The following is a 27,623-nucleotide window of genomic DNA, read 5'->3' on the forward strand; positions in this document are numbered from 1 at the left end:
AAAGTAGGTCTCTTCAAGTCAGGGTGATGAGTATTGGTAGGGCTTGTGCCTTCATTGGCCTTGTCTTCCAGCTGGAGAGAGAAGTGTGCTGTCATGATACTTTCCCTTTTTTGCTAAACTTTGTGTTAAAAATGTTAGTGTGAAAATACCTCAGATGTTTCCTGTACAGGCATGGAAATGATCTGAGCTATAATAACATTTGCTTTGTTCCCCCTGTTCCCCTTCATCCTCCTCCTTCCTTCCCACCCCACCCAGATAGATGGCTGGGGCTGCACCAGACAAAGGCAGCGGTCCTGCTGATCCCTCTTTCAACACCACTATTATCATCAAAGAACAAAGGCAAACACTGCTGGCTTGCGGCTCAGCCCTTTACAAAGGAGCAATAAATGGACTCTTGTGTATAGGATCAAGCAAGCTCTGCCTTGTCTTATGTGAAGAGGCAGACCTTTCTGTGTTTGAACTGCTCTGAGCTGGAGGAAGTGGAGAAACCTCCATCTACGTGGCAGTAAGTCCCGTGGTCACTGCATTTTTTTGTTGGCCGTGGGTTCTGCATGCTCCCTTTTTCATTGAAATGCTCTACCTCCTCAGTCCCTGTGGCAGGGAGGAGGTCTGTGTAGGTGGAGGAAGGTAGTGCTAATGGAAGAGGAAGAGAGTGGGGACATATTTTAAACAGTCCTATTGTAAACAAAACAGAAAAACTAAGAATTTGAAAGAACATCTCAGATGACAGGGTCTGAAGGAGAGTCATCTCAGGTTCCCAGCTCTGGTCACACTAGCTGTATGCCATCTCTGTCATTTACCTTTCTTGAAGCATTAGATGTCTCCTAATTGTAGAGCTACCAGCCATAAGGTATGGTGGGTCCCTTTTGTCAATATATGCAACCACAGTTTTAATTGTGAACCAAAGTGGAATAACATTCCACACTGCAAAAGTGTGATGGTGTTTCCTAGGGGACTTATATTTAATATTAAAAAAGCTGTTTTTTTCACCCAGGGGTGATTGGGCACTGGAACAGGCTCCCCAGGGAAGTGGTCACAACAACAAGCCTGACAGACCTCAAGGAGCATTTGGACAAAGGTCTCAGGCACATGGTGTGGTTCTTGGGCATGGTACTGTGCAGGGCCAGGAGCTGGACCTGATGATCCCTGTGGGTCACTTCTAACCCAGATTATTCTGTGCTTTGTGGCTCTGTGACTTGCATGGCAGTTTCACTTGTATGCCACAGTGGTATTTAATGTAGGGTCTTTTGTGACAACTGACTGGCTATGAGTAATTTTTTTTCTCTTTGCAAAGAAAGCAGTGCTTTCTCTTGTTTTTTTAAACTAAAAAGCAAGTAGTTTCACCATTTTGAAATCAGCATTTGCCAGCAGATACCACATGGGGGGGTGTCTGCAATACAAGAAACTCCTTCTGTATTTAGTATGAGAAGTAACACTAATTACCTGGGCTGCCATGTAGCTAAGTACTGTGGAAGTGTCACAGACATGCAAACAGTGACTTTAGTGGTGCAACTAGTGTATATGGAAATCATTTTGCATGGAAACTTTGCAAAAAAAGATACAGCAAAAAACCCTAAGCGTTAAGTCAGGATGGGGCATGCCTGCTCTTAGGGATATTGGCACAAAAAAAAGACAGGTAAAAAGAAATCTCCTTGCTGTTACTTGCCGTTGAGAAACTAAATTTCAGGGATGCTTATGTTAGCTTTTAGTACTTTATCATTTCCCTTTTTAACACCTTCGTGACCTATTTAATTCTTGTGCAGTTAAGTAAATATTATTTCGAGCAGTGTATCAGTTGCAGCCCACTGCCTCTTCTCGTACTTGCTTAGTGTGTTTATCCCTTGCTAACCCTTGGCTAGCTCTTTCCTTTGCCCTTACTATCTGCTGATAGTTTTTATTTCCCAGCCACCCCACAGATTTCCTGCTGGGGCACAGACACCCTGGTGAGGCTGCCTGCTGTTCCAGGCCCCCCTTGGTAGCCTGGACTGCAGCAGTGCCTGCTCCATTGTCAGGCGTGGAGGGAGGCTGAGAGGAAAACATGGGTTGAGAACTTTTTACTTGCTTAGAATAGAATTTCAAGTGGATGCTGGATTATAAGAAATATTTGCAGTATGTTATGGTAATCACTTCTACCTCTTCTGAGATACGTGATCATCTCTTACTACCACTGGTTCTTCCCAAGCAGTGGAAGACTGCTCCTAGCAGTGGATTTGTAAATTCTTTGTCATCATGTTCACATCCTGGAGAGGTGTTTAACGGTCTTCTCCTTCCTTCTGCCCCTGCTATGACCTTCTTTTTCTTTCTATCCTCAGTGCATGCATTGCTACCTGACACTTGTTTGCTTTTCCTACCTAAAATTAATTACTTTCAGGTGAACTTTCAGTGCTTAGTGTCCTTCTAGGCCTGCCTAGTCACTGGTTCTTAGGTGCAATTATGGGCTAAAAGAGGAAAGGCAGCAAATAATCTGCATCAGATCTGACATATATGTTTAGTAAAAGCTATGGAATTTAAATGAATTGATGCAACAGTCCCTCCCCTCTTTGTGCATTGTTTTATTTGGGTTGTTACCTCCTTAGGAAAGGACAGCTTGATATATGTATAATGTTCCACAGAGACTTTTCCTCAAATGGTTTTGGAGCCATTAAAAAATGAAAAGCAAAAAGCAGCACACATGGGAATCACTCACCAGTGAATTGCAAGTATCTCAGGCGAACAAGTGGTGCCAGTTTCACAGGAACACAGTGGGTTTGGACAGGAAGGTGGAATACTGATGGAAATTGGAGGGCATGCTGGGAGAAGGAGAAGATGGCCTTAGACCTTATTGTGAAGCCAGTGCACTCAGTATGTCATGCTCCTGGATTTGTGGCAGTAGTCTGGGATCTGTAGTCCAAATCATTACTATATTCCTTGAAGCCTTACTGGAAACTGATAACTCCACTCCCAACTCCTGGACAAGGGTACAAGCTTCCAGGGGAGAATGCTGTCTATGGACCTGGCCTCTCTGATTCCACAAGCAAGTTCGTTTTTTTTTTTTTTTTTTTTGATGCCTTCCTTGTAAGGAAAATAATGATCTAATCCTATGAGATTTCATGGGATTCTCCCTATTGGTATTATGATAAGTGTAGCTTATTCAGAGAAAGACTAAACTTGGGATGTTAAAAAAGTTATGAGAAGCATTTGGCTAAAGTACTTTCTTTGGGATTGGTGGGCTCTGCCCAAAACAGACAGTACATTTAAATGTATGCTTTCTCTTGTCAAGTTACCAATACTATGAATTACGTAGTCTTGCTCCTTCCTTTTTGAAGGACTTATTTATTTTCAAAGTTGTGTGATTGATTCTGAAAAGTGGTCTTATACCATAGAGAGAAAAAGTGGTCAGATGACACTTTCTTGAATCTAGCATCTTGAGAAGGATAATATGTGCAGAGCTCTGGCACACCTCCCCCACCTCTACTACTGTCTGCAATGAAGGATGTGGAAGATGGTGGGCAGAAAGAATGAAAGGAATGGGCTCTCTTCTAGACTTTGGAACTATGTTGTATATCTTACACCTGGTCATAAATTCACATGGCCCCTTATAAAAGGGGAGCAGGTTCTTTTTATTTTTCTGGAAACTTGCTTGAATTTATGTGCTATAGAAGCCTTCTGCAGGCAGGTTGGTTTTTCTTTCTCTCTTTTGCATCTGTGTGTGTGAAAAACATAGAATATTTTAACGAATATTCTTACAGGAACTGATGTGGCTTGGTTCTATCTGATTCCAGGAACTCTCTCCCCGGACAGATATGATGGTGGATTCGCTCTTACATGCACAGTGGAGAGGGAGCCAGTGCCTCCTCCCTTGCATGGCGGCGTGCTTGGATGCAGATGGGTGGCCTTCAAACAAACCTAATTACTTCTGGTTTTGCATGAAATTGATTTCCATGCAAGGATGCTGAGTTGCTGTGTGCATCTCTAATGGCTTTTTTTCTCTTCTCTCTTTCTCTTTCTTTTCTCCCTTCTGCTTGCCACGAACACACCTCGACAGATGTCAATCATATTCCAGGTAAGTGTTATTTTTGCTGAGCTGAAAGGCTGTTCGTCAAGGAGTGGTGGTAAGTTACCAAGGCAGGTCTCATCCTGCTTCCTGCTGGATGTCATGAGGTCTGGATTGCACATACTTTGCTGAAAGAAGGCCTACATCATAGCCAAGGTCACAAACTTCCCTCTTCAGAGACTACATTGTATTGGTCAGTTAAAGGGATGCTTTCTTAATGAAAATTAAATTGAGAATGGTTGCTTGTATTGCTAGTTGAACCTGACATTGAGAGCTGCATTATATACTATTTATTTCTCATACATCTGTGTGTAGTCTGGCGTAAAAATTTAGTTTAGTCATTTTCTTTCTCCTACTGCAGTCTACTCCATTTGCTACTCCCACTGATAACATGTTGAATTTCAGTTCTACTAACAAAAGGGTTTTTTGTTGTTGTTTTATTTTACATTTTTGTAAACCACTGAGTATATTTTTGGCTGAATCTGAACATATGATCTTATTTAGGTATCAAAATTTTATTCCCACTAGGGCACAAATGATTTAAAAGGAAAAATGAATGTGTGTTTCACATGCTTGTTGATATGTGCAGTTCTTCCACAACAGCATATGTTACCACAGAGAACTCCAAACCTCCTTCCTCAGATTGCTGCTCATCGTTGACAGGATCAGGGTCCCCCAACTTCAGCTACAAGTATTAGATGGGCTAGGCTACTTTACTCTAGTCCACATTTTGTTGCCAATGAAACTTTAGAAATTATTTTTTACTTCACACTTGGGCAGTTCCACCTGCTTTATCATTATGTGAAATGGAAATGAGAGCCCAAGAAAGCACCCTACATTGCCCTGGCTGGAATGGGATGATGGGCAAGTGAAAGCTTTTTTCCTTCTCAGGTTCCTGCATAAGTTTTGCTAAACCTAATGTGGAATGAGTTGTCTGGACCTGGAATATGTTCTCTGTTCAATTTGCTTCTTTTCTACACTTGGATAATCAGATCTTGTGCATCACTTCAGAGTGGTGCAGGGAGGGCCCATCACTTGGGTATTTTCTTGGCATATTTAGCCTTTCAGCTTCTCTCATCAGCTGCCTTTTTGTTCTGCTGAGAACTTTTGCATTCTGTGTGCATCTCAACTGATGGCAGTGGGAACGGAAGTGGCCGAATGGCAAATGTCACCTGGCACCCTTTGGGAAGAAAGGGTCTGTTAACTTTGACCTGCAATCTTTTCAGTTATCTATGAGGCTGAAGCTGTACCAGCTCTGCCCCAGTCTGAGGTGTCCAGCAAATCCTGTTTCCTCTTGTCTTGGCAGGGTCTGACAGGACATGCACCACAGGCTTCGAATTACAAGTCCCTCCACAGCATCCTGAAGATGTTGATGTGTGTGGCAGAGGAGGATGAGTGAATTGGGAAAGCATGGCCTTGCTATGCTCTACCAGTAGAACACACAATATTATGCCAGTAATGAGCATAGCCTCAAATAATATCAGGGACATCTTCTGGTGTACAGGAGCTGATAGCATCACTGGTGGGAGCCCAGGCAGAGGTGGCACACTCAGTGCAGGACTCTGCTGCTGTTAGTATGGGCACCGTGGAGTGGTCCATCCTTCTGCTCTCTGACTGTGCTCTTCTGCCCTATTGCCCTGTAGTCTCATGATTTATGTGCTTAGGTGTGCATTTTTTCTTCTTCCCATTGCTCATACACATGTTGTTGTTTTCAGTACTGCTGTGTGTTTTCTTATGTGGATTTCTAGTGACATATGAATTCTTTTTCATGTGTTCTCTCAAACATCTGTATATTTTCAGTTTGACAGTTACCCACACCTCATTACAAGGCTCTGTCACTGTTTACTCCTGGGTGCTCTCATCCCTCTGCTTGTCTCACCTTCATGGGTATGCTGACACTGCTGTGGGATTGTGCAGTGCCATGGACCTCCAGTGGGGTTTGGGTCTACACTTCTCTTTCTGCCAAGTTATGCAGACACTTTCTACCTATTTGGTCATCCAGCTATCTATATTGCAAGGACAGAGCCTCAGGCCCCTATCAAAATGGTTACTTTAACCATCTACTCTTTGAAAGACAAATTAGGGATTTTATGTGCTTGTGGTAACTACCCACAGGCAGCAGAAGGGTTGTAAAGAGCCCATTGATTAAATAAGTATTCATTATTGTTGAATAGACTGGTTCAAACTAATTCCCCACTAAGAGGAGGTAGCTGTGAATATGCTGGGGCTGGCAGCAGTGGGCACCACAGGGTTCTGCAGGTTCAGTTACTCCAAGGTGCAAAAAAGTTTATTTTTCAAGTAAACAAATGTGTAGTATAAGCCTTTCCTGGCCGTGAGGTCTCTGCTTGTGAAGAAGGGCACCCCAGCAACTGGGTCTCATTGCCATACTCTTTTCAAGAGCCAACTTGATCCCATCTGGCTCATTTCACATGTAAAAGAAGTTTGTCAGATGTCACCCCACCTTTCCTGCAAATCGAATGCCTCAGTTATAAAACAACAACACCATATTTTGAAGAGCGCCCTGGAGTTGGGATTGTTGCTGTCTGCACTTGGCTGGGTCATGGACTTGATGTGTCAAGTAGAGGAGAAGTACCTTCTTTCAGTACTTAAGTTTTCCCTTTGGGGTTATAGCTACAGCCTCAGCTCACGTTCACAACCTGGTTTGACTGCTGGGGCTGAATATTACGGCTGGCAAGTGGCATGCAGCACAGACCAGAATGAATGCCTCTGTCACTTCTGCACAGTATCTGTTTCTTTCTTTGCACCTTCTATTCTTTACCAGTGGTATAGATTCTGAAAGGTAAGTAGTTGGAAAAAGACCAATAGATCCAAGAGAATGCTCCTGTCTCACTATTTTTATTTTTTTTCTTTTTTTTAATTTTTTTTTTTTTTTTTGTGGAAGAATATATGTGGGAGAAAGAGCTAAATATGGTTCCTTGATATTATGGAGGCTGTTACTGATACCTGGGGAGGGGGGTGTCAGTTTAAACAGTTTAAATGCTTTTCCTAGTCATACCATGCTTATTCCTATTGTGGGAGAGATTTTTAAATGTTTATGGGAGGAGGCCAAGAGATTAAGTTCTGGACATTTGGCTGTCATGATTTTACTGCTGACTAGTGTTTGCATACAACTGAATGGACAAAACCAAGTAGACATTACTAGGTAGTTCCCAGAGGAAAAACCAGTCTTTGTTTACCTGAACAAGTCCTTCATGAAGATGCTGAGATTAATGAAAGCATAAACATATTAGCACATTTTTGATCCAGGTCTTTGATCTTCCAAATGCCATCTTTAAATGCTTCTTTCCCTTTTTCATCTCAGGTCTGCTGTTATAATTGGTGTCCCTTACTCCATGTCATTGGGTCATTTAAGCAGTACCTGTATGCTGGCTTCTGCTTCCTTAAAGAACAACTCTGGTTTTGGGCCATGAAAATGATGGGTTTCAGCCCATCTGAAGTTTCCTGTTTGCAGAAGGTACTAGGTCAGAGTCTATGCCATATGTCAGAATCTATGCCATATTGTCAGTGCTGCTCATTACGAGTTTGAAGCCAGTATGTATGAGCTTAGGTTCTTCATAGGTGTCACCATTATTTTCATCCTTGCATGCCCTTTACACAGGTACTATCCCCTAATGTTATTTTCTTACACTGGAATGTGAATGTTTTTAGTTGCATGCAAACCCATTTGCAAAAATATGGCAGTAGTAATCACTGGGGTGAGAGCAAGAATTTATCTGTCCTGGAAGTGCCTTTTATGAAAGTAGATGCTTTGGAGGAAGTTTAAGAAGCTATGATAGAATATGTCTTGTCTCAATACATTGGTGTTTCCTGGTAATTACTATTTTAAGGACTTTCAGACCTGGTGTTGCATCCAGATTGTGTTCTGCAGTCATTGACGGGCATATTTTTTCTGGATATATCCAGTCTTTGTTTTTCTTAATCTACTTGTATTTTTTAACTCCACTGTATCCTGTAATAACAAGTCCCATTGTTTAATCATTGAAATATGGAACATACTTTATTTCAGTTGCTTCTACACCTGTTACTTGAGAATTTCATTCAGTGACTCCTATTTTTTGTTTCCCACAAATAAAGAAAAATACATTTCCTGTTCACCTGCTCTGTCCCAATTGGGGTTTTATCTCAATCATATATATTGTCAGAGATATCTGTTCTAAGCTGAAGAATTGTATTCCATGTCTACCAGTTATTTTTCCAACTTTTGCACCTACTTGACCAGGTGCTCTGATTTGCAGTGATACACATTTTGTGGATAGGATGAAATGCAGTCATTCTCAGGTCTTGCACATACACTCTCACATTCTCTTGTGCATGTGGCCATCTTTGTGAACACTTGCATGTTTGTTTTCAAACACCGCCATGCTTGTAGCTGTTCCTATGCAAATACTTACAGGAGAATGCCACACAATGTCAGAAGGCAGAAAACTCCCAGTTTCTGCTGGGAGTGAAAGGAGAAAGTTGTTTACCCCAACGTCTGTGGAAGCAATAGTGAAAAAAACCATACTTTCTCTTTGGTTTCTATCTCATGTTCTTATTCCTTTGATCACTCAAAGTAGATGCCATTCAACCTGACTCACTGCCCCTGATAGTGACAAAACCTATCCTGGAATTACATAGCAGAGGGAGAAAAGGGGATGGGAAAGAGGAGGTAGCACAGCTGTTGTGTGTAATTGGATTGGAAGTGGGCCTGCGGCTACAATAACAAAACTGCACTCCCGGCTGGGCTCACTGCTGGGGCCTGAGAGCAGCCCCTTGGCTGTCGTGCATGTCATGGTTGAATCAAACACAGCTGACCTCCCCAGCCTGTGCTGCTGCTTTGCTGGCTTAGAAGGAAAAAGCCCCATGTACACCAGCAGCCAAGAGATCAGGTTACCCTCTTGGTAGAGCTGGCCTATCTAGCAGGTACAAGGTCTGAACCAGGCTGCAGAATGATTTTGCTTCTTTATCCGTTCTTCACATCTCTCAAGACAAGGGTTTTGCTGCTTCTTCTGAATCCCATCATTTGGCCCTGCTGGAATGTCCTCTTTTTTGGTACCTGTGGGTTCTTACGGAATTTTCCTTGGACTTTTGATTTTTGAGAAGCTCAAGATACCTATTTTGTGAAGACCACATGGAAGACAAAGATCTTGTCAACTCTCTTCACTAACAGAAAAGGGAACTGCCAATAGAGCTGGGGTATGAGGCTCAGAGTAGAGAAAAGCCTATTTCTTAAGGAACTGCTAGTTTTAGGGTATTTGGAAAGGAGGTGAAAACAACAGACCCCAGTACTCATCTGCGTGCTCTTCTGTATAGTGGATGTAATTTTATTTCTGGAAGAGTCCGTGGTTTGCATGATTTCTTTCTTCAGATTTGCCATAAAGGATTTTGTGCATATCCTGGACTGGAGGGTTTGGTGTCCTGTCTCAGACATACATTGCAGCTGGCCCTGCTATTGTCTGAATGGGTCATGCAGCCTGATATCCTGAAAAAAGATCCTCTCTGGGCAAACTTGCCCCAGGGGAGATCTGGGTTGCTGCTGCTGCCTGGCAGTCTCTTCTCCCACTCATTAAGAGCTTTTGGGCTAATCATTTGGTAGCATCATTACAAGGGAAATACTGAGGCTGCCTGCCATAACAGAGCAATTCAGCCGTGCGTGCACACCCACGCACACGTGCACACCCCCAGATCATGGGCCCAGTAGCACAGGACAAGCTATAATTAACTGGATGAATGAGTCTATCTTCCTTTGTTGCTGCAATGGCTTGTCACTCTCAGCTGTGTTTTGTGCTATCCTCACCTTATGTTTTGTAGCTTTATTTTCCAATTTAAGTGCTAAGTAGTAATGGGGCGGGAGGGAGCAGGATTCAAACTGTTTCCAACATTTCCCATATTTTCTCCTCCACACTGAAAATTGCCCCTAGCAAACCCTTAAAGATGAGGACTGCTGTTTAACTATATTGCTCTTTCATATCACTGTACTCTGAAGCTACTTTTAAAAATGTCCTTCTGGCTTCATAAGAATCCAGTGTTAGCCCTTGGTACTTTGTACAATTAGAGCCACTTAATTTTACTATTTTGGTGTAGAAAGCAGATGGTTTACAATTTTTTTTTTTTTTAAGTAGTTTGAAATGTTTCTTTGAGATCAAGACAGCTTAATTTTAAACTTTAAGAAAATAATACTGATTGGATAGTAGGTTAAAGAAATATTAAAAAAAAAAAACCCTCCCAGACCTAAATAGGAAAAGTCAGTTGTGGCAGGCATAAATCATGGCCAGAGAGCAGAGTTTGGGTCTGTCTGCCCTCAGCAATGGACATATTATTTTAATAATGAGCTGATGTTCTGAAGAAACAGACTGCTTTCTCTTCACATTACTGCTGAATGTTCAAAGAAGCTGGGCCTCAAGAGACTGACTACAAGCAGATGTTTATCTAAAAAACCTGTCGAGAGTTTCCTTCTGAAGCCATGCACTTGTCCTTACAGTCACTCATGTTTGAAGTTCAGGAATAGAAAGTCACCGTATTCTTGACTTGGATATAAAATTTCTTTACAGGCAGATGAGCCATTTATTCTGAGGTTTTCCTAAACCTTTTCCAGACTACTTGCTACACAACATTTTTGTTGGGCAGCAGTTCTGTCCAGCCAGTAAATTACTATAAGGATGACTAGATTGGTTTAGAAAAAGCATGAAACCCCTTGGCTACTGGAGCTCATGCAGATTTTTATCAGCCTTTTCCTAGCTCTGCACTGGTTGGGTTTCCTTATAGCTGAAGCTATAATCAAAGTTGCTTGTTGAAAAAAATCCAGGATTCAAAGGAACATATGTTTCACCTGGGTTTAGGTGGAAAATCAGATTTTCTTACAGGATTCTTCTTAAATGGGATGGCTATTAGCACAAACATTCTAATAGTAGAATATTGAATAATGTGCTTTGGGGCCTAATGAGTTCATTTGTATCCTGAGTCTGCTAAAAAATTTGCTTGTCTTATGACTGCTGCCCAAATAGCATGGTGATATGTGTCCCCGTTGATCTGGAAGAATCTGGTCTAGCTTGCAGGTCTGAACAATTTGTCCAGCTCTTGCATTGGTTTTTTGGATGCCATAATAGTTTCTTACAGTCCAATAGCAAGTGTTACCGCTTTCCACCTCAAGGTGGTTTTGACTTTTATGATTTGATAATTGTTTTAGTATCTTGCCATGTCTTGAAACTGATGTAAAGGTGAGACAACTATTTCAGTTCACATTTTCCACGTTGATTTTACTCTGACTGATTTGAGGCCTTTGTTACACGCGTTGCAAATGTCACGAATTTTATATCTCAATGGTTGAAGGTTTTAGTTGTTAATGACATTTTCTTGGAGATAAATACACTCATTTTTACTCTTACTTTAAAATGCAAGGCAGGAATATTTTCTGATGAGAAAAGCTGATATTTTATTTCATTATTTATGTTATTATTTTATCTAATAATGAATCTGGAATTCTATTGGTGTTCTCTTTGTTAAAATAAGGGTCTCTGTTTATGGGCAACTTCTAATACAATACTGTTTTTTTGTGCTGTCTCCAAGTCCACCCTCCTTTTTCTTTCTATTTTAAAAAAGGAAAAATAGCATTGAGGGGGGGGGAGGGCATTATTTTTCATTAATCTCCCTGCTTTCATTGTCAAGTTGGGACTAGAAGATCGAGGCACATACATTACCAGTACCACGATTGCTGTGGTGTTTCAAATCTGTGAAGAAGCAGAAAGTGCCAGAATATTTCTTAGGGATACTTTCTTTGACAGGTATTTGAACCAAGGCCAAATCAGGGGCCACAACATTACGTTTCTTTGGGGGTGTGCTCACTCCTCAGCTCAGGCGAAGGGCTTGTGGGGATGCATCTGGCTGATGTGCCTGGTAGATAGGGCACATGGCACTGGCCCTGGGGATAAGGACAAAACGGGGTTCGTTGACTTTCCTGACCTTTTGAGATTTTTAAAGCTCCTCTGTGGCTGGTGGAGAGAGAATGGATCTTTTTCTGGTGTGGTTTATGGTGTTTAATGTAGAATCTTGCTTTGAACCTTCTCTGGGGGTTTATCTTTGTGTCCAAGTGGGCAAACCCCTGCCATCCCCAGTAGCTGTACCTGTTGATGCTGGGCCTCTTAGGTGTGACTTTCCTTTCCCACAGTGTACAAGGCCTCAGGATCCCCATCTCCGCTTTGGATCTGATGTCCCCTCCCTATTCAGCCAGCTTCTGCTGCATGTCATACTGACACCTTCTAGCCTTTTCACTTTTTTTGGCATTGGTACAGGGATTCTGTGCATTATAGGTCCTAACAATTATACTTTTGTCTTCCTGCCTTTTACGGTGACTTTCAAGTGTCCATTTGATCAGACCTAAGATTTGCCTGTCAAGAATGATGGGGTCAGTAGCCATAAATAGAGGCAAAAATTCAACCCACTCTTTTAGCAGAGCAAGTTATTCACTGAATTATATTTTGTAATTTAAACCAGAAGTGTCCTACAGTATCAAATCTGCTAGGTTTATTTATAGCTAAAAGACCTAAAAGAATCTAAACCTATGTTATGTTTCTGATTATTTTTCTAAATCCACAATAATCTTCAAGAACATTACGGTATTTGCATTCCTTAGACTGTACAATTATTAATCCCCTTATCTGGCTTGAAGTTCTCTGTGGGTGAACATATTCTTAGGATGATCTGGATTTTAGATTTCTTCAGCCAACGCAAATGAAAACCATAAAAGAGAAAGGAATAAACAAATTCAAACTCAGCATGCTGCATGTTGAAAATTCTCATTCTAATAAATTCATTTGACCTCTCAGCCTCCGTGAAATTAAAAAGTCACAGCCCTGTTTGATTAAAAAACTGACTTAGAATATGGGGTGTGTGGTGTGTGTGTGCCTTGAAGGCCTATTAGAGGTAGGAGATGTGAGAAGGAATCAAGCTAAGGGAAGTTGGTCAGGGAACCAAGTATCAAAGGGGTCCCTCATGGCTTGAGTGTGTAGGACTTGATTTTTGTTATGTTAGTTCTGTGATGTCTTGTGTCACTAAATTGATTAATGGGTCACTTCATGCTTAATGTATTGGGCATGGATATATATACACAAATATCTAAAGAGAAAGTGAGTATTTGTATCAATACAGTAAACCTATTTGAAAATTGGCCTAGATGTAGAATTTGATTGAAATAAACAAGGTTTGTGCCAGAAAGAATTATCAGAGAGTAGAGCAGCCCAAGTAAACACAACAGCCTCATCTGCAGAGCTGACAATGACTGTCTCTGGTGAGGGGAACTGTGCTGCCTTCTGGCTTTACCTTTAATTATGAAACTGAAGAGTAGCTTTAGCTATAGAGCTATAAAGTAGCCCACTGCTCTTGGAAACTGAATCGACAGTTTTTCCCAGAAAGGGTGTGGAGGTGTATTTTAATAGGTTACAGGTGGGTTTTTTAGTCCTTGCTATGTCTGGTGTACTGGTGTCTAATTAGTAAGTGTGAGCAGTGTTGATAGACTCCTAAAAATTCATGATGAAGCCACATGTTCAATAATAATAGCTTTGTGTGTGTGTATGCGTTTAGACCAGAGGATTCATTCGAAGCAGGTGTGGTGTGATTATGGCCTCCCTTTTACTGACCACTGCAATCTTGAATTTAGTCTTTAGCTGAGGAGAAGTTATTTCTGTATGTCTCCAGAGGAACAACAGCTCGCTGCAGGCTGTCATTGCAGACCTTGGCTTCCATAGCCCATTCAGCTACAGTGGTGTGCAGTGCCCCTGGAGCCACCCCCCCAGGGATGTGCTGAACCTCAGACACAATTCTGCAGTGAGCAGCAGGTTGTTTTCTACCAGTGACAGATGCTTTCCTGCAAAGTGTGCGAAGCAGTGCTTGCAAATGTTTGTGTCCTGTGTGCTGCAACCATACTTGGTCTTGTTCAAGTATGTGAGCTCCAATCCTGACAGGTCTTGGACTGTGACCAGTGTGCTTGGATATTACTGCTTCTTTTCCAGTTTTGTTCTTTTTCTCTTACTTCCTCTCTCTGTCTCTCTCTCTCAGGCCTCTCACACCTGATGATGGGTGAACAAGGTAAGTCCTTCCACTTTTTCTTTGTTTCTGTCACTGATCATGAAGGGGCTTTGTCCCTGCTGCATTTCTGGGCTGGGCTTTGCATAACATAATCGGCTAAGCTTACGGAGTGTCAGTCAAGCCATTTGCATTTTTGCCTCTGTGTCCCATGAGCCAAGGCTTCTTGTCAGCCTGGGACTCAGTGGCCCAGGAGGGAGCATGAAATGGTTCCATGGAAAGTACAAAGGTATGCATCCCTCTTCCAGGCAGCCCACCAACTACTTTATCTTGCCATTTCTTTCTTCTTGTGCCAGCTGTAATGACTCCCACTACTGCTTACTAAATGTAGACCTTAATGTTGGTTTTTATTTTAAGAGAACAATTATTACAAAAAGTATGTTAATAACCCTTGTGGCATGATCCTAACTCATTATGAATCCTGAGGAAATTTGCATATAATGGCCTGTAAGTCCTATGTCTGCAATTTAAAATACTCAAATGCACACAGAGCAACATGGTTGAGAAAAACAACAGGGCTAACCCCATACTGAGCTACAAATGGGATCTAGGCCCAGATCAGAGATCACATTTTAATATTTCAGTCTGCACAGAGATACAGATCTATTCTCTGTGATAGGATGGGATAATTAGTCCTATTTTGCACTGTGAAGGTGTGAGTAAGAAGCTGGTGAGAACAGGTAAAGTGAGGAGAATTGTGGTTCTGTTTGCCTCTGCAAGTGCCAGTGTCTTACTGACATGGGTGCACAGAAATTAGCAGCACTCCTGGTGCTTTCTAGTCTTGTGAATGCAGGAATGAAATGACTTAAGACTTAAAGCCAGGTGTGTGCAAGTGGTACACTAGGAAGACCAGACCAAGTATTTGCCCTACGGGAAGAAAATCTAAGTTTTGACTCTGATGAGACTTTCCTAGACTAGATGTATGCAAAAGCTTTTTGGCATTAATTAAGCATGTATCTGAGGATAGACAGTCCAAGGAATAAGATAGTGCACAGTGCCACTGTACGCTAAAGATTAATTAGGTGCTTGAATAAAACAGATGTAATTTCTATGTATCTCAGTGAAATGTAGAAAGACTTGAGACATAATCAGTTTTTATTCTATTCTTCAAGATGGATGTCTGCTCTGAGGTCATGAAAGGTTAGGTAACAACCAGAAGTGAAGTAGGGGCTTACTTATCAGTTTCTACACTGCATAACATCCCTGTGTGGTAGGAAAATCAGGCTCTTTATAGATGTATGTCAAGACCATGGTGTTTGGCATGTGGAGCATCTGACTAAACTCCAGAAAGCAGTGAGCTCCTTCTGGGTGCCCACTTACTGTTCAGCTGGGCTCATGGCTCAGAGGCTGTGCTTATTGAAGGATTATCCAGCACACAGGTCGCTTCAGCATGTCCTAGTTGCTCAGCATGCAGTTGAGTATGGCAAGCTGTTTTGGCAGAGGAAGTCATGTTGGAAAGTGATCAGAACAGTTGATGGCCACTTTCATTCTCAAAAACACTGAACATTTCTTTGTAGTAGTCTGTGATTTAGCACTGGATTATGTAAACAGTTGCACTTGGACGTTTAAATTACAAGTTGCAACCCAGCTGGCTCATGAAGACTTGCATGACCTATTCAGGCCAGTCATCAGCACTTTCTATACTCCCTTGTCTGGCAAAAAATGTGAAAACTATTGGCTTCTGGCAACTTCAGCCACCCTTGTTTATCTGTAACACATCAGGGAACAGTGGCTTCTCTTTTCTTGCCAACAAACTCACAGATATCACCTTTTGATAAATATTTACTGTCTGTAAAAATATGATGGATATAAAATATGTAAATGTATATGTGTGAATAAATATGCAATGTCAACATTATATACAAATGTATTAGCTCTGGTAGGTGAGATGTGTTTAGCAAATATATTACCATGAGATTTATTTTTTCCTGTCCTAGTCTGTTGTTGCCTTTGCTGTTTTGAATTTGACGTGGATTGAGGCGTATCACTGGCGTGGTATTGCATGAGCAGTTTGCATTTCTCAGTAGAAAATCAAATTAAAGCTTAACCAGGCAGCTGCTGATTGTACTGTCAGTGGTTTAAGCTTTGCTTTGTGCTTTAGTTGTGGTGTGTCTCTTGTTTTCCCCTTGACATTTTATTTTGTTGGGTTTGGCTGCTAGATTAATATACTTGTTTCCTTGTTTTTCTAAGTATGGCCAGTGATGTATTTTTCTCGTTTTTTATGCTTCCTCCTTCTCTTCTCTTTTGCCTCCTCCGTGGTGGACACCTCTCTTGCTCCTCCTCTTAACTGGATGCACACCTTCCTGTCTGTAGGTAGAAGTAAAGGTAGAGATCACATTCTTTCTAAGACTTCATTGCTTGTAAAATGTTTGTTGATGGGCAAGGTGTATTTTTATGAATCCGTTTCATATTGGAACTTAATACTTTTATTTTTAAAAGTCTCTTAACAATCTTTTGTATTGAGTTATGAAGGAAATATTTATTAAGATTAATGCTTTGAGGCCTTCCTAAGAGATTTTATTTTCTCCCTGTTCACATTAAATATGGGCTGTGCCGTGTCAGTCCACCTGTAGTTGGTGAAGCTGGAGTGCAAAGTGTTTGTCAGTCAGTCAAGGATAGAGCCATAGGCCAGTGAGCTCATCCTGCTGGCACTTGCTCTACAGTGTTGCCACTGCTTGTTGTTTTTCTGCTGGTGTTGGTGGCAGCAGAACCTGGGCTTGTCCAATACCCTTCAACAATGGAGGTTTTTTGAGCTATTGTTTCTGCCCCTGACTCTGCTTCCCATTATTCCTGTTAGTGCGAAGGCGTTTTTCAAAGAGAAATTGAGTTGCAAAAAAGCTGCAGGGGAAGCAGAAGTAATCAGCACTGCTGAACAGAGAGGTCCATTTCCTTTGCAGCCCAGTAAAGCACAGGGCATGCTAGACTGCTCTGGGGCTCCAACTTGGTCTTCAGCAGTTCACACCTATCTTAGGTGTGCTGAGGGCAGTCATACATCCCTTATCTAAACTGCCAAAGAGGCAAAATGCTGCAAACTTGCTATGGGTCTTCAGTTGGACTGGAAGGAAAAGTGAAGCTTGATTGATAAGTTATAAACATGGCTTGAGAAAAATCTTGGGTTTGGTCCTATTTTCCAATGAGAAAGATTAAAAGGTTTTGTTATGCTGAGGCTTACTCTGTTCCAATGAATACACTGCTGAAAAATCTGATATACTTATTAGCGTGATTTGAACATGTTGGATGATGTTGCTTTTGTCCATGCCAGTAAGACATTGGGGAATGAAATGACTAGTTGTGCAGCTATGAATTTGGAAGGCATATGAGCTCAAAGGATTTGTTCATAATAACTTGCCTTGGAGGTGCACAAGCAGTCTCTGCTCAATAATTACTACTACTGTAATATCTGAATTCTGTGGAGCACAAAACCGTATTAAACACCTTAATTTACACGATTCCTTTTTCCAGCTTTCTTCTAACAATATTGTATTGTTGAATTCTCTGTGATGGAGTACATTATGTAATCAATATTATTTGTTCTGTTTTGAGGTTGGAAAAATATTCCAATAATTAATTTCATACTTTGTCTATTCTCTCCAAACTTGGGTGATGGAGGGTAATACCTAAGCTGTACTCAGAGCTATCTTCTCAGTAAGAGGTGAACATCAGAACATAATAATCACATATATACACTGTAAAGAAAACAAGAACCTGAAGCTCTAGGCAGACCATATAAAATGTAACTGTGCCTCAACACAGCTGCCAATAATTCAGTTAGCTGATATATGGCTTAGTGTGGTTTAAGGGTCAGTATAGATCAGGGCAAGTCTTGTGTGATGTTAGTTCATATTCTTTTCTTAGGTGGCATTTATGCTTCAGGCCAGCCTGTGTAGAACTAAGCTGAAAGTCTTTTCCAAGGCAAATCTCTTAACAGAGCTGGTAGGCATGAGGATTATAACATATAATCCACAATTAATTCATAGGTACTGAAACTTAATTTATTGTGTCATTGAGTGACAATATAATTTCACTTCCCAGCTATGTGTAGTTTTAACTCTTGTTGTAGCAAGTGACTTTGTCAGAGAACCATCAGTCTGTGTGAAAAATGGCATTGCTTTCAGAGGGCTCAAGCTGTGATTTTGAACCCACACGTGGCCTCCAGCTCACAGAGAAAGTGGTACCAGATGCCTTTAGTGCTTGCATGGAAGGTTCATATTTTTTGGCATTCTTGTAGTTTTTAGTAGAAAATGGCAACCACTCTGTCTCATGTCATGTATGTAGCCAAAAGATATGATGTATTTGATTTAATTTTTGGATATGATGTATTTGATTTCATAGAACTTCACAGCATATAGTGGTCTGCGACCTTGCATTCATCATTTAAAGCAAGTGTTTGATTAGTTGTTTCCACTGCTGTAAATAGGCTTTTTCTCTGCATCTATCCTTTTTAAACTGTTCAGGAGATCTTAATATTTTTTTTTTCCCACGAGTTCCTGGAAAATTGAAGAAGATGAAATGTAGGCGTTCTGGGGTGTAATGGCTAGAGTAGTTGAGATGCAGACAAGCACCTGGATATCCCTTGTATTTTAACCTGAACTGAGGTTTCAGGTTAAATGCATTGAGTTCTTATTTGACGTACGGAACTGGTCATGGAGGTGAGGTAAATAAGTGATGAGCAAGGACTTTTTAGATTGGCAAGAATTGCTGAATATGACTTCTCTCCTGGAGAGATACTGGCAATTAAGGAACAATTATAATAAGTTTACTTCCCTAATGCTTGCCCGCAAGTAAATTATATTAAAGGAATAAATTCCATAATAAATAAATATCCAGCTTTAATTTGCTACTGGAGTTCATGTGTTATCACCTTCTTCCATATAATTTGTTCTCTTGAAATTCATTGTTAAGGAAATTATTATTTGCCTTTTTGTTACCTTCCACCATCACTCCTGGTTTGGATCTGACTTCTGAGGCTCTTGTCCCCTATGAAAATTGTCTGTGTTCTTGGTGGGAATCTGCTACTTTCAGCGAATTAATTCCTTTGTCTTCTTGAAGGCAATAGCAAAATTCACATTGGCTCCAGTGCGCCAAGAACCCAAAGAACTGAAGATGCCCTCTCTGACACAAAGAATGACCAGTGAGGCTGACTTCTGGGTGTGCATGAGACACCCTGTAGCACCTGTGCAGTCTGCAGACTGCTGGTTCTTCTCTAAGGCATGTGGCTCCTTCCTTCCTTCCATCAGCAGTTCTGCTTGGTGTGAACTACACAGCTGCCTTCTCATTTTCAGTATGAAGTAGGTTTTTTCTTAATTGTCAGAGAGAAGTGAAAGAATGAAATCTTTTAAAATGCATCTGGTGTGGACCAAAGGCTACTGCCAATGGTGCTGTTTAATAACCAGCATTGCAAAATCAGATTACCTGCTTTGGTCCTACCTGCTCTTAACTGAAGTAGGTCTTTTAAGTCTTGGAAGGTTTAGCATTGCTCTCAAAGAATGAGGTTCTTATTTCACTGAGGTGTTCAATAATATTGACCTGAAGGTAATGGCAGAGGAAAAATGAAATACTGTTTGTGGGCTTGAATAGAAGGAAATGACTGGACCTTACTGATCAGGAAAATATTTTCAATTTCTTTTTCACCAGTAATGCCATTAGGATTTGTATTGGCTTGCTTCAGAAATAGTGTAGCCAGCAGGACCAGGGCAGTGTTGTCCCCTGTACTTGATGATGCTGCACTTTGTGTGCTGTGTCCAGTTCTGGGCTCCTCATTACAAGAAAGACATTGAGGTGTTGAGCTGCAGAGAAGGGCAACAGAGCTGGTGAGGCTTTGGAGCACAATCTGATGAGGAGCAGCTGAGGGAGCTGAGGGTGTTTAATCCGGGGGGAAAAAAAGGCTCAGGGGAGAACTCATTGTCCCCTACAACTAGCTGAAAGGCGAGCTTAGCAAGGTTGGGGTCAGCCTCTTTGTCCCAGTAACAAGAGATAGAATGAAGGGAAATGGCCTCAGGTTGCACCAGGGATGGATTTAGATGGCATATTAGTAAAAATTTCTTTATGGAAAGAGTTGTCAAACATGGGAGCAGGCTGCCCAGGGCAGTGGTCGACTTGCCAGTCCTGGAGATGTTTAAAAGATGTATAGGGGGAGTGCTCATGGACACAGTTTAGTGATGGACTTGGCAGTGCTGGAGGTTGGACTTGATGACCTTAAATGTCTTTTCCAATCTAAATGGTTCTATGGTTGTATGTGAATAAGTCCAACTGAATGGCCAAGAGTTCATGCAAATGTTGAAGTGAAACATCAGTAACAAATTAAATCATTAGTGCTCTCTAAATGTCTAATTATACAAGGCGAAAAACAACACTACATTTGTCTTGCCAGCCTTGGCAGTGGTTTTTACGCTCTGCTTTGCCCTGTAAACTATCTTGGATTTTAAATGTGAATATTGTATGGTTTTGGTTTCTATAATTAAAAGTATTAATGAAAAGACTCTAAAATATGTGTGGTAGTGGGTTTGTTTGGTGAGGAAAATATCCTGCATTATTACAAGGATGGTGACTTTCAATTCTAACGTTATTCTAAATGACTACTTAAAAAAATCAAGCATTTTATTTTATGATTAACAAATACCAAATATGCAAAAGCTCTGTGAATAGAATCAAAGCCCCTTGCATGAAGATGTTATTCTTCTGGAATTTTTTTTTTGTAAGTGAATTTTTGCTGCTGGTTTCATATTTTCTTTAGGGAAAAAAAATATTTTAATGTAATTTGTTGAAGTCTAATTAGAGGTGATTGGCAGTTGCTGATTTCAAATGTAAGGTACTGGGTGGCATTTCTGTGAGGCATTTGTCCTATTTCTTTATATTTCTGTGGTTCTTGTGTCATCTGTGGTGATGACATTTCTAAATTTTGGGGAATGATGCAAAGGAATAGGTGTCGTCTTCTTTTTATATCTCTTTGTAATACATTGATGAACACAAACATAATAGGACAGTTCTGGTAAATTATTTTTGTGCTTATGAGCATGTGAGTTTACAAATATTGTGTATGCATACGATATTAAATAATGCTTTAAATATTTTGTAGTTTATAGGTAATTAATTTTTTCTTACATGTTTTTTTCTGCCTTGTTTTAAAACTGTCTTTATGATGTGTGAATAAGCAGCTGATTCTTTGCTGGCTTTATTTTTATTAAGAAGAATGATTCCTGTGAGAGTTAAAGGCATTGTGGTTTGTGTTGTTTGTAAACAGGAGCTAAAATATTGTCGTCTTAGGCTGTATTGTAGTCTTCTGTTTTCAATGAAGCTCAGGTTTCTCTCTACCCAGAGAGAGTATTTAATTGATATAATTGAAAGACTTTCTTCTCTCCCCCTCCCCCACTGCTTTGTTTTTTAATTTGAGGCATTCAGTGGTATGTAGAGATGCAGAGGTAGCAAAACAGGCCACGTGCTTTGTAAAAGGCAGGCTAATAGCACTTTTGATGGATGTCTGATTTTTAAAGTGCTGTATGTTTCATTAAAATTTCCATGTAAAGTAAGGGCAAGCACAGTGACATGAAAGCTAATGCAAGTTGCACATCTTGACATAATAACAATCACAAGAAACTGGAGATCCCAGATGGCAGCTTGGCCTTTGCCATCCATTTAATAAGCTACTAACTGCTAATTATTGCACTGTTACGGGCAAGTTAATTTACTGTTGACTCTTAAAGAGACATTGTGCATTTTCCTGACATTTAGATTTTTCAGTTTAGATTTGAAAGTGTTTTTCCTCTGCAAATTGAAGCCTTTCCAATGGATGGTAACAAAGAGACAAAGAAATGTAATGGGAAATGGAACATAATAATCGGTGGGGTTTTTTGATAATAGCAGAATATAGGGTTGTGGTGGTTTGGGCCTTTCTAGGGCAAGGGTTTTTAGCTGAAAAGAACACCGGCACATATATTACATCTAGGATCTAAGTTTTGCATTTAACAGCAGATGCAGAGTTAGTATTGTCGTTAAAAACAAATAGAACATTTTCCCCTTAAATAATTGAAGCTTGAGATTGATTCTGAACATAAGAGAAACTAGAAATAGAAAATCAAAATTACAGGTTGGTTTCTTTCGCCAGAGATGATTTGAAGGCAAAATTTCAACTCACAAATCTGAAAGCTACAACATCCACTGTATTTTTTGAAAAATTCTTCATTTTAATGTTACTTACCTGGTTGTCATATTACAGGGAAGGAATGTTATCTGTAAAACATAAAATTTTTTTAAGTGTTTTTTTTCTTCTTCCAGTTGAAATGAACATTCAGTAATGAGACCAGTCAGGGAGAAGTTTTGATCTAAGAACCTATTTAGGAATGAAGGAACAGCTGCAGTTTAAATGGACTCTAATTCTCACAGTTAATGCTGTTTTGTGAGCACATGATTGTCTGTGATAACGTTTGGGAGGAGTGTGGTGGGTAATAGCTTATTTCCTGGGCTTTATGGTAATGCAGCAAAGTGATGATAATGCCATCAGAAACTGAAATAGACCCTGTCACACACATCAGACAGTTGAAAAAAGAGAAAACCCTGTGAAAGAGGGGAGTTTCCTGTTTTAAGGCTGCTTGTGGCCTTCTGTGGGCTGGAGAGATAACGTTAAGGTATTGAACAGTTTAGAAAATATGTGCTGTGTAAGCTGGATCTTGTACATTAAAAAGAAGAGCTTACAAACAGCAGCCTTATTTGCTGTGCTTTACCAGCTGGTAAATATTTTGACTAGAGATCAGGGAATAACATGCCATGCAAATGGTTGTAAAACTATTACTGTGAAGAAGGTCATGTGTGTCAGTTACTAATTCATGCCTAATGGTGTGTGATTTTCCCCACATCAGTATTGTGGGGCTCCATTCTGATCTTGGCAAAGCATATCTTCCTGTGACATGCAGAACTCTTCATTTATTTGGCTGTACTCATTTTTTCGTGGAGCTAGAGCTCCTTCTCTTGCTGGTTTTCATTTCCTCATTTGTTTCAAGAGCCTTGATAGTTTGGAGCGCACATACAGAAATCAGTGCTGATAGGCTATGAAATAAGTGAAGATTATAGAAAATACCACTGCAGAGAGCAAGGAATCAGGTGTGAACCCAGCCATCACAGGTTGTGGCGTATACATTTGTTTTGAAAGCCTTTTTGTTTTGAAATTTTGGTTCCTGATAACCTACCCTGCAAGTTGCTGTACTGAGTCTACTGCATTCCCTAAACATCTGGAGAACCCTATAGAAATTAATGGTGTTTTGCACTTGGGGTTGTGTTGTGTACCTGCAGGGATAAAGTCCCCAGAGTCTGTTATAAAAGATTTTCTGTGAGATATTGTTCTCATACTAGATGAGCTTATGATACTGAGAGGTTTGATGCAATGATATTTACAGCCATATTTTTCACTGTTCTGGAAGCATTTTATTGTGCTTCACCTGATAGTGAAGCAGAGGAAATGCACTAATATAAAAGAAATAGTGCAGGGAGTAATCTGACTCTAAAACTGTTCCAACACTAACCTGAGGGATTCTAGATAATTTTCATTAAATTATGGCCTGAGTTCTCTTGTTAAACACTGCAAAGCATTTGATAGAAATGGTTCTTTACCAGCATTGCTTTGTGGGGAAAGGCTTTAAACAGAACTGGTACTTTTAGGATTTGTGTACACAGTTGTCACCATAAAAAAAGTCAGTAGCATTTGCCAAGCAGTACCACACAGTGGTGCCTGAGAAATCACCTTCTCTCCTACAGTAGAGAAAGAAGATGGTGTGTAATATTTGTAGGTAAGTGTTTATGATTTGATTCTGTCAATTGCATGCATTTTAATCGAGCTTTTCTCTCATATCAATCAGTTTGATTTGGGAACTGCTTATGGGTCAGATTATTTCTAAAACAACACATGATTCCTTTTATTTGACCAAATTATTTTTATTAAATACTTAAAAAATTTAAGTATTTGCTGTAAAATGCTATATCTTTGGAGTTTTTCCTTGTTAGTAGTAGTAACAAAAGGTATAATATGTTAAGATAATTGTATTTTAAAGGGACCTGGGGTCTTATTAGGTATAGTGAATTGTATTAAGCCAGCGTTATGAAGCATACACCTTTATTCCCCTAATTACTGGTATATTAATAATGACCAGGTTGGTGATGAATGTTCTGATCACCAGCTGGGATCAGATAATTGCATTTGATTATGTAAAGAGTTAGTTGCTATAAGCCTTGAAATATTAAAACTTGGCTAGAATAAATATCACTGAAGAACCTTTGTCTTTTACATGTGTATTCAGCTGCCTGTTCTCTGAGCAATTCCTGGTTCACTCGCTAATGTTAGGAAGCAAACTGTGAACAGTTATTTTCCAACCCTGTGAATGTTGATAAAAGGATCTTGCATGGCTGTTGGCTTGTCCTGTGAGGGGAGAGCACATTGCTGCATCGCAGCACAGGGATTACAGGCTCTCGTTTAGCTCTGCGTTAAAGATGTTGCAAGCTTTTGTAAAACCCAGGGCAGCCCTAGCGTAGCTGTGCATTTGCATTTCCCAGCTCTGACGAAGGGCACACACCTCTCAGGCACCAGTACCTTGCAGGACTGGCCAACTCCATCATCCAAATAACACACTTATCTGACCATTTTCATCTTTATTTTGGATAGTCTTACTCTGCAGACAGTCGCAGAGAGGTCTGTAGGCATGTGTGCAAACTGCATTTTACATGTGTTTTTTATCTTTCAGTTTACCAAATTATTTTTTTCCCAGAATTTTTTCAATTCCTAAATATCCATTAATTTTTTGTTCCCCTGTTATTAAACTTCTGAAAAGAAGCATAACTTTTGTTACTTGTCTTATGAAATACTGTTATAAAGAATGCCTTATCCAATTGATCATTGGCAGTTTGAAGAGAATATAATTTTTGCCACACTGTGACAGACCATTTATGCCATATTGTGGAAAAAATCTTTGCCTAAAGTTGGAAAAATCAGAATATTCAGATTTTAAGGCTCTCTTTAAAAATTACTTGCTCTACTTAAAGTACTCAGTTCCAGGCTGAGCATTTCAATTTATCAGTCAATTTTATATTAAGATATGATACTAGAGACACACATTAGTAATTTTTCTTTGCTACCTTCTTGTACTTTATTTGTTCTCTCTATTGACTCCATCTTTAAAACAGATGTATTTTAAGAGAAATCTGTGGACACTTCACTTCCTGTTATGCTGCACTGTACATCCATAATGGAATGAAAGTATTATGTGGTGGATGTACTTACTGTATTATCAGGCAGAAGTATGAGAGTTCCCTTTGATTTCCCAAATGCCTTTTTTTTTTTTTTGGTGTTGGGAAAGAGTGGAGAGAGAATCTCTGATTTTCTTTCTTTTTTTCTTCTAAGGTACTTTTATTTAAACCAGTGCAGTTTTCTTACTAATTTTCTCCTTCAGGTGTTTGCTATCAATCTGCTGGGTTAAACTTTGTGCTATTCCATCAGGCAAGTTTTGTAAATGTTGATCAGTGCATGAAATCAGTTCTTAAATGGTTGCAAAATTGCCTTCCTTCAGACTGTTTTGATCACAAGGGCTTTCAAGTGTCAAAGTCATTTGGAGAACTAGATAGATAAAATGCATGAGCACTAAGCTTTTTCCAGGATAGAATAAATAAATGTATTTTCTACTGTGTGCTCTGCTTTTGGAAGTGATTTGTTAAAAGGAAAAAAAAAGAAAGGTAATGATATTAAATATTTACAAGAGTGATTTAGTTGTGTAATCTTGTGCTATGCATCCCTGTTTAATAGTGAAATCAGCTACTGCTGAAGTAAATGCCATTAAACTGGTAGTGCTGTGAAGGTCACTGCATATACAATGTCAAAGCAATTTATAGAGAATAATGATTTTTGTCAGCTTTCCAATGTACCAACGTCCCTCCTTTTTGTCTTCCAAAAATAACTGAAAATAAATTTATTTCAGAAATCATTTTGTCTTTGACTCTCCGCCCATCTCACTGATTTTGGAGCTTGAAGCCTCTTTACAAGTTTTCATAGTGATGAGCTCAGTGGATAAACACTGATTCCCTTCTTTCTGGCCTTGAGCTTGTTACAGCTCTGTTTGCTGGGATTTTCAGTTGGCCATTTCTCAGCAGTTCATTTTAAGAGATACTGAATTATGGCCTCCACTCTTATGAGTGATTGCTTTTTCCCCTTGTGCTATATCCAGCCCTATCTATCTGTGAATCTCATGAAAAAAATCTTTTTTTGTGTGTGTGCTGATTGATTGTCATCAGCAGAGCACATGTAGCATGTTGACAATTCACCAACCTCCCAAACTGCTAAGTGTCGTATAAATACTTGGAGTACATTTCTGCACAGCATCATGCTTAGTGAAGTGGCCTCAGAAGTAAGAGCTGTGTTCCTGGCTCTGCAGCTGAATTTCCCTATGAATTTTTGGGGCCTTTGTGCCTCTGCACCAATGGAGTGGGGACAAAAGCCCTTCACCACTGCACAAGGAGCTGCTGCATTGACACTTAGAGCGTGTCCTGAAAACAATACACAGCGAGTACAGAGCATTGTCATTCAGCTTCACATCCGTCCAGCAAGAAGGTTAATTATTTGTTTTCCTTGTTTTACAGTTGAATGAGCAGAAGCACAGAGAGATGGAGAGAGCTGGAGGAGAACAGGCAATAAATGCCAGAGTTCTCTTGTCCATTCCTGTTTCTCTAAGCACCAGTGCAATCTATCTTATAAACCACCAAATAACTTGCCTCCTATACCAAGGACTCTCCCAATTAGATTCCACTTACTAAAGCAATACTCTAAAAAGATTAAAACTCTATTTATCTGTTGACAAACATGTACATGACCGCAGAAATAGCAATTGTATTTTACAAAGGGAAATGACACATATTCTCTGTAAAAAAATTCTACAGAAAGAAATAACCTATCCTAATGCAAAGGTGCCCTGACTGTGCTGTGTAAGGATTTTGTTGGGAAAGTACATATGAGCACACAGAGACAATGCGGGTTTCTCTTTGAAGGCATGAAATTTAAGGGCAAGTGGAAAAGAACTAAGGCACTGAAGTTGTTCAAGGAGTGGAAATGTGTTTTCAGTGAAGAGGAAGTGCATCAGCAGTGGAAAGAGGGAAGGAAAGCAGAAGGAAGAGTAGTAGAAACATACATACTCTTATCTGGGAGTCCCAGCTGAATTGGTGGAAGAGGAATCTGCTGTGAATACTGGTCTTCTGGACAGAATAAGATGGGAAGATATCACTACAGATTTTTTGCTGAGTGTTAGGCAACCAGGTATTAATACTGGTAACTTATTTTGGTATTTAATTTTTGTGATGTCTCATTCCACAATGCAGTAGAAGACTAAAGCCTCTATTTACTGACATAGCTTCTTATGGCCTTTTCCTCCAGGCCCATTAGCAGACCTTTCATCTCTTGTGAAAGAGGCTAGTTCAGCAGGGTGTCTGGAATGGATATGTGTGTACATGGTTAAATCAGGCCTTCTGATTTCCTTTAGACTGTTTTATC

At 40.1% G+C, this 27,623-nt stretch overlaps 1 protein-coding gene across 4 annotated transcripts in view; it reads left to right on the top strand.

The window, feature by feature from the left end:
• Positions 1–27,623, top strand: part of NRXN3 (neurexin 3) — a 912,175-nt gene that overhangs the window by 28,684 nt on the left and 855,868 nt on the right. For 2 of the 4 annotated variants that reach the window (XM_041424942.1, XM_041425182.1), the window contains exons 2-4: positions 4,025–4,042; positions 14,084–14,113; positions 16,424–16,435. In XM_041424942.1, coding sequence (XP_041280876.1) covers positions 4,025–4,042; positions 14,084–14,113; positions 16,424–16,435 — 60 coding nt within the window. The remainder of the gene's footprint in view (positions 1–4,024; positions 4,043–14,083; positions 14,114–16,423; positions 16,436–27,623) is intronic. The other 2 variants (XM_041425016.1, XM_041425103.1) reach the window with 1 other exon arrangement.

Source organism: Onychostruthus taczanowskii, unplaced genomic scaffold (genome assembly GCF_017590055.1).
Source record: "Onychostruthus taczanowskii isolate IOZ18803 unplaced genomic scaffold, ASM1759005v1 scaffold1, whole genome shotgun sequence".
NCBI classification, from domain to species: Eukaryota; Metazoa; Chordata; class Aves; order Passeriformes; family Passeridae; genus Onychostruthus; species Onychostruthus taczanowskii.